Source organism: Crotalus tigris, unplaced genomic scaffold (genome assembly GCF_016545835.1).
Source record: "Crotalus tigris isolate CLP2741 ecotype Arizona unplaced genomic scaffold, ASM1654583v1 scf7180000024461.5605484, whole genome shotgun sequence".
NCBI classification, from domain to species: Eukaryota; Metazoa; Chordata; class Lepidosauria; order Squamata; family Viperidae; genus Crotalus; species Crotalus tigris.
Genome location: NW_024100632.1, coordinates 2,880,050 through 2,890,608, shown reverse-complemented (window position 1 = coordinate 2,890,608; position 10,559 = coordinate 2,880,050). Strand labels below are relative to the sequence as shown.

The window sequence follows — 10,559 nt, the reverse complement described above, 5'->3', positions numbered from 1 at the left end:
TCTCCCCGGCCCAGCCCCGCTTTCCCGAGAGCATCCAAGTTCCCGGAGGAAACTGCCCCGCTTTAGCCCTCTAAACCCCCTTAAGTGGCAGAGGAAAAAGGGGGCCTCTCCAGCCTTTGACACTTAACACAACTGCACAAAAGAGACGAATGTGCTTCATTAGCCCAGGAATAGCTCACCCCTGCTGGGGCAGCTACTGCCCCTTCCTTGCAACTCTATAGGTCAGCCTGGGTGGTACCACCCCAGCGTGATCGACCCCCGCCTTGTCACGAGCCAGGAGAGTTGTGACTGGGGCACCCTGCAGGGGGATTAAACCTGACCCCACCGCCCTTCACCCCCCCTCCTCCCCACCTCCCCTGGAGCTGAGCAGGAGATCTCACTGCCTCCTTGTCCTCGTGGTCCCTCCTTTGTTAGGGCTTATCATCAGTGCTAATAAAGGAGAATATTTTAGCTCAGAGTCAAAATGAGGGGTCCTTGGTGCTCTCTGAGCTTGCTTGTTTTCTTGCAGACGTTTCATGACCCAAGCTAGGTAACATCATCAGAGTTAGAAGGGAGTGGGGTTTGCTTTCAGTTCATATTCTAGAGACTTGCCCTGCTGACAAGTAATCAGGAAGTAACTCCATCCCCTTCTAGCACTGATGATGTTCCCTGCTTGGGTCATGAAACGTCTGCAAGACTGCAAGCAAGATCAGAGAGCTCCAAGGACCCCACTTATCAACAGGGTCTCCAATCTCTTCCCCCTCCCTTGGGGCGAATTCGTGTCTTCCGATGGCACAACTTTGAAAAGGGGGACGGTTTCCTAATGCCCCTCTGATTGTCCTTGTGTAAAGCCCCCCCACACCAACCCATGTCATAGTGCCTGCTTTCCCAGTTCTGGGATAGGATGTCCATCACCCCCATCATCCAGATAGATGTTCCTCAACCGGGCCAACTTTTGCCTTCTCAGTAAAAGAAGAGGTGCAGATGGGTCAAGATACAAAGCGGCTGCATCAGGAAGGAACCCCTGGGCTGCCCCTCCCCCTCCCCTTGGGAAAATTACCGGGAAGCCAAGAGAAAGGGCTGGGAACACAGCCAACCCCAGTTCTGACACAGCGATGGATGGACGGACGCAGTGATGGACAAGGGCAGCACCTTTACGGTCTGAGAATCAGCCAAGGTTCCACAGCCCCTTCCAGCCAACACAATCCTTTCTGTGCTGATACATTATCAGCTATTATCTTCCAAAGCGCCACGTAACCAGCCTGCTGAACACAGAGCAACTTTTCTGGTCAGACAGCAGCGGAATCCAAGTCGGTACAATGAAAACAAACCCAGCAGAAATAAACAGCCTCCTCCCAGAGGAGGTGCAGCCTGATTTATCTGCACAGCATCACCCTGAGAAGTGCACAAAAAGCAGATTTGCACACCTCCAGGCCAATCTTTGGTCTCTTAAATAGGGCACCATGTTCCCAAGTTCCCAGTCTTCTGGGGATGCTGTGAGCCAGTGGGTCTTGCTAGAACACGGCTCCCTTAGTCTCTTCCTCGTGTGCAGTGGGCTGTGGGTGCTGGGAACTGTAGTTGGCAGGCTACGATCAAAGCTAATGAATTGGCTTTCCCTGACTCCTTTGCTTAGCAAAGAGCTGTCGACAGAACATGCTCAGCATCACAAGACAAGATTAGAGGACAAACGAAAGTATATGATATCATAAAGAGAGTAAAAGAATTGAAATTGAAAACGGGCCAGTCACATAGCCAGAAAACCAAGGGCAGGTGGGCCAAGGCAGTCCTAGAATGGATCCCACTTGATCCAAAACATCCATGAAGGAGACCTAAAACCAGATGGATCGACCGTATCAGCAAATATGGCGGGCCCAATTGGCAAAAGGAAACTCAGGACCGTCTGGGTTGGAAATAATGAGGAAGAGGCCAGTGGATAGACAATGGCTAAAATGATGAAGAAGAAGAAAGAGAGGAGGAGGAGGAGGAGGAGGAGGAGGAGGAGAACAGGAAGAAGAAGAAGAAGAAGAAGAAGAAGAAGAAGAAGAAGAAGAAGAAGAAGAAGAAGAAGAAGAAGAAGAAGAAGAAGAAGAAGAAGAAGAAATTAATTATAAGCTGAAGCTGCTCTAATAAAACAAAATGGTTCCAAAATTATGCTCTGGAATTGAGAAAACTTTGCAGAAGACATTGGCATTCAAGCATTGGGGAAGCCTGCTTTGAAGTCTTTTCAAGCCTTCCTTCTGCTTTCCTTTTAAAACCAGCAGCTTTTGCAGCACATCGAGTAACAGATCAAGGCTGAGCCTCTGGGGAGACACAATCTGATGAGATTAAAAAAGACTATTTCATTTATCCTTTTATTCACGGGTTTGGCGCTTATGCCTAACGGCCAATTTCTATGAGGCTCAGCAGAAGGAAGCTCTTAAAGCAGAGGGCTGTTTCTCACCCTCAACAATTTTAAGATGTGTGAACTTCAGCTCCCACAATCCCCCAGCCAACAGCGTTTCTCAACCTTTTAGCAGAATTCTGGGAGTTGAAGTCCATGCAACCTAAAGTTGCTGAGGTTGAGAAACACGGATTTGGATGTTCCTTGCCTGCAATGAGAGAAGACTTGGGGGCTCCCCAAGACTGTGAATCTTGATAACCAGATTTTCTTTTTACCAGATGCAGGTGGCAATGAAGCTCGGCTTTCCCATCTGAGCACCTCCTTGGGTGCTGTCAAAAAACGTCTGGGAAACAGAACCAAGAAGGGGAGCTGAAAACCGAGCTGCTTATCTCACTTAAAAAGTCTCCGGGCTCTGCTTTTGCCGTGATTTTTGCTCTGCAGAAGAAGAAGAGCAAACTAAGCCTGTTTTGCAGCCATCAGCTGAGGCCGCAGATACACACATGATACACATTGTTTTATCGCATTCATATTTTCTTGTGAACCGCCCTGGGTTGTTGAGGGCTGGCTGGGTACAAAACAAATAAAAGCAGTAAATAAGTAAATTAATTATTTGTTTTATCACTGCGATCTATCTCCTGGCAAACGAGATATAGCACTCCTGAACATTGTGGTTAATAATGGCGTTCCTTTTGATGCTACCGAGCGTAACACTTTGCAGCAATGAGCAGCTTAAATGAATTATACCGTATTTAAGGATCAGTCTAAAAGGGATCCCACATTGACACGATCATCAGATGCCTGTCAGCCAATCCGCAGGCTCCCTCTTGGGTTCTTGCTTGCTTTTGACCTCCCCAACCCTCCTCACCAGGTTTTGTGTGAGATGGGCGGGTCTGTTCTCAGGTGATGGGTGAGTCATCCCAGCCTTGGGAGCAGCAGGAAATGCAGAAGCACCTGGAGGAAGAGAAGCAGGGTGTGTGCCAGCAGTCTAAGACTAATCCCCAAAGGATACACACACAGAGAGAGAGATACAGACACACATACACACAAACAACTGGCTGGTGGGGGTCCTGTATTTGCACAAGACATGAAGCAAAATGCACATCCTTAGCCTATCTGCTTTCTGGGGGAAAAAACTGTTTCGAAGGGCAGAATTATCCAATGCGTGCTTTAAAATACACTTGTTTGTTTTTTTTAATACAAGGTGCTCCTCGACTTACAACAGTTCATTTAGTGACCGTTCCAAGTGACAACAGCCCGGAAAAAAGTGACTTCTGACCGTTTTTTTTTTACACTGACGCCCTTTCAAGCATCCCCGTGGTCACGTCATCACCAATGGAACTGCTTGCCTCCAAAAGTTCTAGCGGCTCCATCCCTGGAAGCCCTCAGAAGAGACTGGGCTGCCATCTGTCAGAAACCGTGCAGGGCGAGGTGGGGTTGGACTAGATGACCTCCAAGCTCCCTTCCAATTCTGTTACTCTATTGACCGGCGGGGCTGAGCGGGCGGAATGGGGGCGGGTGGGGGGAGAGTCCCGGGCTGCAAGCGAGCGTGGGAACCCGAGGGGGCGTGGCTCTAGCGGTGGTGTTGCCGGAGCCGTCCAATCGCAGCCTCGCTCGGCGCCCAGCCCCACCCCGTCGGGTTTCAAAAAGAGCCGCCCCGCCGCGCGCTCCATTCATCCTTTGCCGGCCGGCATCCCCGTGTGCCCCTCGGCTGCCCATGGCTCTCCCGGCGCGCCTGGCGCTGCTGGCCCTCGGCCTGGCCCTGCCCTGCGCCCGCGGCGCCTGGACCGAGGCGAACACGGCCTGCGCCACCCGGGCCACCGGCGGCCGCTCCCGCCTGCTGAGCTTCCTCTGGCTGCGCCCCGACGGCGCCCCGCCCGTGCTGGTGCAGAGCCTCTGGGACCGGCGCGGCGGGCAGCTGCTGGAGTGCGCCTGGCGGGCTGAGCCGGCGCTGACCCGCCGCTACCTGGAGCTCTGCGCTCCGGGACGCCTCCGCGGGCCCCTGGTCCGCGCCTCCTGGGGCCCGCGCCTGCGGAAGGAGCTGGCCGCCTTGGAAGCGCGCAAGGGCGGCTGCAAGGGAGCTCCGGCCGCGGCCAGCCGCGAACCGGCGGGCGAGCGGGAAGCGCAGGCGCGCCCGCGGAGCCGGCGGGGCTTGACGCTTCCCGGGACGCTTTGGTGCGGAGCCGGGCACTCGGCTAAGACCCCCTCCGAGCTGGGTAAGGGTGGAAATGGGGCGTCCTGCAAAGTCCCAGGGAAAGGAAATCGCCCCCTCTTTCACCCCCCCCCTCCGGCCAAATGGTGTAGGTAGAGTCTCCTGCTTGGGCGAGGGGGGTTGGACTAGATGACCTTGCAAGGTCCCTTCCAACTCTGTTATTCGACTCTGTTCTAACTTCCCCCAGTTCTGGCGCCTTTACAAGTCAGGGCGCTTTTCTGGATCTTTTTTTTTTTTTTTTTTGCACACCCACGCGTGGGAGGGAGGGAAAGGCAGACAAGACATTAGGAAGCCTTTCCTGATATGAATCAGCAGACAAGTCGGTGGAATTCCTTGCCACTAGATGCTGCAGTTGGGAAGCTGGGAGGATTTTGAGAAGCAGTAACGCTTAAAGGTGGATGTGCCTGCATCTCCCTTTGGGTGGGAAGGCGGGCTGCCTCCCCAAATGGAGGCTTTCTCTGTAGTTGGCAGATGGTTGTTCGATGGTTGTGAGAGTGCTAAGGCGATTCCACGGACTCAACAGGCCAACATTCTAGAACCCAGCTTGGTTCAGTTTGCATTGATTTACCTCCCACTTCTATTTTTTACCAAGTGGCCAACACATCCAATACGCCTGCCTCTTCTTTTCCCCAGAACAACAACGTTGTGAGGTGGGGTGGGCTGAGAGAGGGCGACTGGCTGAAAGTCCCCAGCTGGCTTCCATGCCTAACATGGGACTAGAACTCCTGATTTTGGGAATTGACGTACAAATCCCTTAAAGTTGCTGAGGCTGAGGAATCCTGGGTTAGAGCCCATTGTACCCCAACACGACTGGGATATCACTTTGCAAATGGGGGGAAAGAAGAGTTAAAAGCTGCAATTCTCTTGGAAGAAAGTTACAGGTTATGTTTAAAGAGCTAAACTGACCACATGAAGTATAGGCCGGTCAACTGCGTTTATACCACTTGCAAAGCTAGTGGCAAGCTTACTATAACCCATTTTACCGGTTGGTGCCGATGGCCTGCGTACTGGGAAAATACACTTGGAGCATTGTGTATCACACCCACATCCCCTTGCCCTTAGCTTGGGAGAGCATGTCTGGAAGAATTCCACACAAAGCACATTTCTACTTCTCATGTGACTGCCGCCTCTATATAGGGTCTCCTGCCTGAGCAGGGGGTTGGACTAGAAGACCTCCAAGATCCCTTCCAGCTCTGTTATGCTGATATTTTCTAGTCTTGCTCAGAGAAGGCTCCTGGTGAAATTCCCAGTGGCTCTTTTCCCATCTAATCCTGGTTCCTTCCGTTGCAGGGGTTTTCCAGGGCCCAGACGTGTGCTGTCGTGAACACGACACGTGCGATGCTCACATCTCACCTCTGGGATTCAAGTACGGCATCCGCAACTATCACCTGCACACCATTTCTCACTGCAGCTGTGACAACAGGCGAGTACAGGCTCCTATGAAGAGGCATTCTGGGAGTTGAAGTCCACAAGTCAAAAAAGGGCCACGTTTGAAGAGCCCTGGTGTAACCTGATGCCTTCCCAAGATGTTGAACTCACATCCCCATCGCTCTCCTACATTGTTGGCCGTGCTGGCGAGGGATGCTGGGAGGGGTGGTCCAAAGCACATGGAGACTGGCAGATGGGGAAGAAGAAGACAGCCTTAAGAAGAAGCTGCCTAACCACAAAGTTTTCCCTCTGGCTTCTCAACAGGTTCAGAGACTGCTTGAAGAACCTCAACGACACCATCTCCAACTTCATTGGGACCAGCTTCTTCAACCTGCTGGAAATCCCTTGTTTCTACTTGAAAGAGAGCGAGGATTGCCTTGAGTGGCACTGGTGGGGCGGGTGAGTAAGCTAGCTCTGACCTCTGCCCGAGTGAGGAAACACGCTGAGAACATTTATGTTGCTAAGTGAGACATTTGTGAAGTGAATGTTGTCCCATTTTACGACCTTTGTTGCCACAGTTGTTAAGGGAGTCACTGCAGTTGATTAAAAACAGGAACGTGATTGTTAAGTGGAGCTGGCTTCCCACACTGACCTCGCTTGTCAGAAGGTCACAAAAGGGGACCCCAGGACACTGAAACCGTCATAAATACGAGTCAGTTGCCAAGCCTCTGAATTTTGGTCACGTGATCCTGAGGTCATAACTGGGCAAAATGGTCGTAAGTCCCTTTTTCAGTGCCGTTGTGGGAAATCAAGGAATATCTGTTTTATGTTTCCTCAGTTTCTCCTGAACAGCAGAGGTGCTTCCCACATTGGGAAATCTTGATGCAGCCTCAAAATGTGCCCGCCTTTCTTGTGCTGTGTCACACAGCTGACTCATTCTCAGCTAGTTTTCTTTTTTTGTTACGATCCAGTTAAAATAACTTTGTTTAGGATTCTAAGAAGCTTTGATCCGCTGTGACTCTGGTATCCTTTGCACATACATGCATACATTCTTTGCTGTGCCTATGGATTGAATTTCTTATCCAAAAACGAACTTAAACTCAATATTTCCCAACCTTCATGACATCTGGAAACATGGACTTTCCAATTCTCAAATTTCCCAGCCAACACGGCCATTAGTAAGAATATCTCTCTGAGTTGGAGAGCACTGCTGTAATTTATCAAGATCATTTTGGATCTGTTCTTTCCTCAAAGCTACAGCCGTCCCACCCAGTTCTCTGGGGATTGTAAATCTCCCGTTTTCTCCACCTTGTGCAGGCCATAAATTTAAATTTAGCCATTTTTTTTTTTCTGGGAGGCTTTAGGCTGAGACGCCTTCTCACGGCCTGTTGAATCTTGCTGGACACAGTGGGGCTGAGTTTGCACAAGACACAACTGCAAACTGCCCACCCACAGTTTAGCATCTTGTGGAAAACTCGCCTCTGTGATTAATTAATAGCTCAGTGCATCACGCCAAAACAGGACCTGTCTGAATTGCATAACCCGGGTAAGGGTGTGGTGCAAAGACTGAGCACAGCGCCTGGTCTCTTCTGTCCTCTGCTAGGTGTAAGAAGTATGGCCTGATGCTGCTGGCTCAGTTGGTGGAGCCAAATCCGTATCAGCCCATCGAGAACCCCGACGGTACCACATCTCCTCCCCAGCCTAGAAGGCATCGGAAGCCCAGCTTGAAAGACAGAAAAGGGCGGAGGAAACAGGCCAAAAAGATGAAGAAGCTGAATCCCACCACCCAGGGTCCCATCACCCCACTGTCCCCAATCTCCAAGCCGAATCATGCCACTCATATCCTGGGAACAAGCTCCCCAGGTGAGACCATGCTGGGGTCACCTGCCCGTAAAACTACGCCGGAGCCTGGTCCCTGGAAGACGGACGGTGGGATTCTCACCACCCATCACCCGGTAGTCCTTCCTGTGGAAGAAAGCTTCTCCAACAAGACTTGGCAAGGAGAGAAGAGGGCCTTTGCTGGCCAGGCTTCCAAGCCAAGACCAGGTAAGCCTCAGACTGAGTATTCCTTCTGGGGCCACTTCAATGTGGCAGGACTTACGAAAGAGCCAGTCAAATATTGGCTCGTTCTCTCTCGGATTGGCAAATGGTGCCTTTCAAAACTTTGTCCCAAAAAAAAAGGAAAATGTTGTGTTTTTCAACCTGATGGTTTGGCCTCTACCTTGGGAACCAGATGTCTATGGAGATTGTCCGTCATCCAGGTCATCGTTATCCCAACGATGCTTTTTCACGAAGCAACTGGACTTCCTTGTTTTTCCTTTGAAGACGTTTCGCTTCTCATCCCAGAAGCTTCTTCAGCTCTGACTGGAAGGAACTTATTGGATGAGAAGCTAAATGTCTTCAAAGGAAATGTCTTCCCTCATGAAAAAGTATCTTTGGGATCATTTGGGAACCAAGATAGACCTTTAGAGTTAAGACTAGCGCCAGGGAAGCCTGGGTTCAAATCCTCCCTCTGCTGGGGGAGGTCTATGGGGTCTTTCTTTGTTTGTCCCTTAAAAACTCCCATGGGCAATGCCAGCTGGGAATTCCAAAAAGGGCTACTCCTTTGGGCAAGTGAAGCTCAGCCTGAAATCTGGTGAGAAGGTCCCAGGTTTAAAAAGCCAAAAAAAAAAAAAAAAAAAGATTGGAAGATGCCCAAATAGTAATCAATGGGATGCAAAAAAAAGTGGGTGGGTGGGCTTGCATTGCTGATTCCCTGCTCCTGACCCCCCCCCTCCCTGGCCTGGTGGGAAGAGTTAGGCAGGCTTCTGTACCTTGATTCCCCCACTGACCTGTGCCTGCTTGTCTTTCCAGCCCTATCACGGAGGTGCCGCTGCTACCAACGGCTGGATCAGTGTCCCTTCCAAATTGGCCCCAATGAGTTCAAGTACCAGCTCCACAACTCAGATGGTCGCACTCTCTTCCACTGCAACTGCACCCGCCGGTGAGCATCGTCCCTCCACCTCCAGCCTCCAGTCACTCTGGCAAAGAATGGGGGTGGGTGAGAAGGACCGCAATTCCCAAAATCGGAGAACCGGGGCAGGGCGAGAGGGAGATTCGTGGGCAGCCAGCGGCCGTAAAACTGGCAAATTAAACTGGCACGAATAGCCAACACCCCCGAAGACAGGTTCAAAATCCAGAAGGATCTCTAACCAAATGAAATTCACGGTAGAGAATTTCCTGGAATACCAGCTGTGAGTCTCCCAAGCCTATTCGGAGCCCTTTTTGCAACTCCAACGTGAGAGTTGTAGTCCTGCTGACTTATACGGGTGGGTGGGTGGGTGGGTGGAGAAGGGTGCCACCAGGCTAAGGGAGGTTGGTAGGGGGCTTCCCCTGTCCTTTGTGAGGCTGAGGGGGGGATCCGGGTTTTTTCCCCTTGGCCTGCAGTGTTTGAGGGCATCTACTTGGCTGCACCGCAGAAGATTTGATGCAGGTTTCATTCCTCAGCCGTTTCTCCCCCTCCCCCCAGGTTGGCCCGATTCCTGCGCAGGACGAAGGTTCCCAACGAGGTGGAAGAGCAAGTCTTGTCCAACTACATCTCCCCTTCCTGTTTTGTCCTGGAAAACTTCCCAGGCTGTAGGGAGGGAGACGAAAGCTGGCCCAAGTAAGTGGAAGGGAGGGGCGGGGAGTGTCCCCCCCCCCTGTGGTGTTATTCCACAATATCAGGAGGACTCGCAGTCCAACCTGACTTTCCTGTCTGCTGGGTCTGCTCTTTTTTTGGGGGGGGACACACTCACCCACCCACCAGCCCACCAAGGATCCCACTTTCCTGTCTCTTCCTCCTGCAGCTGCATCGGCGCTGGCAACGCCATCCTGGCCCCGGCTCGCCACCTCACCAACTGGCTGGTGGGCAAACGGCCGAGGGCCTCTTTCAAAGTGAAGCGCCAGGGAGGGGATCACCTTGAGGAGGGAGCCCCCCAGCTGTTCGATAAGTGTGTGCAGCTGGTGCGAGCCGCCCTCCAGCCAGCGCCACACTGAGCGAGGGCAGCTTTTGTCCCTGCACACACGGGTGCGCGAGAAGGCCAAGCCCAGGAAGTGATCACGGCGAAACTCAGCCATTCCCCTCCACGTCGTTCCCTGCCTTTGAGAAGGTGTCCGGTGTGGAAGACACAACTGCTGGTGTGAACAAGAAGAGGGCACCGTCCGGAGATCATCCATGGCGCAATACCAGCTGGCTCCTGCCTGCTGCAAGGAACTGGCCTCAGCAGGCCGTGGACTCATAAACTCTGGGCCACGGGTGCTTTGGAGCTGGGTGATGGTGCTGAGCCCCAAGCCAAGGAACGGGGAGAGGTGAAGGGTGACGTCCAGGCTTCACCTCTCCAAGCAGACGGTCTGAATAGGACTCCTTGCTGCGAGAGGCAGGGGTCCCCCTCCCACCCCACCTACGCTCTCCTTGCAAGGAGGGCAGCTCATTAATTTATTAGGGGAGGGAGGGTGTTGTGGGGCCATGAATAAGGTAGCAATAAAATATTTTCTAACCGTGACTTGAGCTCTTCTTAGTTTGGGGGAAGGAAGGACACCAAGAAGTCTGTGGGGAGGGGGCATTGTCTCTTCTCAGCCACCCCCACCATGTGCGGAGTCACA

At 52.2% G+C, this 10,559-nt stretch overlaps 1 protein-coding gene across 1 annotated transcript; it reads left to right on the top strand.

Moving 5' to 3' along the window:
• The first annotated feature begins 4,021 nt into the window (after positions 1–4,021).
• PLA2G3 (phospholipase A2 group III) lies at positions 4,022–10,459 on the top strand. Its single transcript, XM_039332664.1, has 7 exons — positions 4,022–4,572; positions 5,859–5,991; positions 6,261–6,395; positions 7,540–7,982; positions 8,790–8,919; positions 9,445–9,579; positions 9,764–10,459. Exons 1-7 carry the CDS (start codon positions 4,074–4,076, stop codon positions 9,951–9,953), a joined length of 1,665 nt encoding a protein of 554 aa, XP_039188598.1. The 5' UTR covers positions 4,022–4,073; the 3' UTR covers positions 9,954–10,459.
• Positions 10,460–10,559: the final 100 nt, after the last annotated feature.

What these genes read in the sequence shown, in the direction of transcription:
- PLA2G3 (XM_039332664.1), top strand. Translation starts at nt 4,074, where the DNA reads ATGGCTCTCCCGGCGCGCCTGGCGCTGCTGGCCCTCGGCCTGGCCCTG. An exon ending in TAAGACCCCCTCCGAGCTGG is followed by an intron (nt 4,573 to 5,858) that starts GTAAGGGTGGAA and finishes CTTCCGTTGCAG; the next exon opens with GGGTTTTCCAGGGCCCAGAC. An exon ending in GAGTGGCACTGGTGGGGCGG is followed by an intron (nt 6,396 to 7,539) that starts GTGAGTAAGCTA and finishes GTCCTCTGCTAG; the next exon opens with GTGTAAGAAGTATGGCCTGA.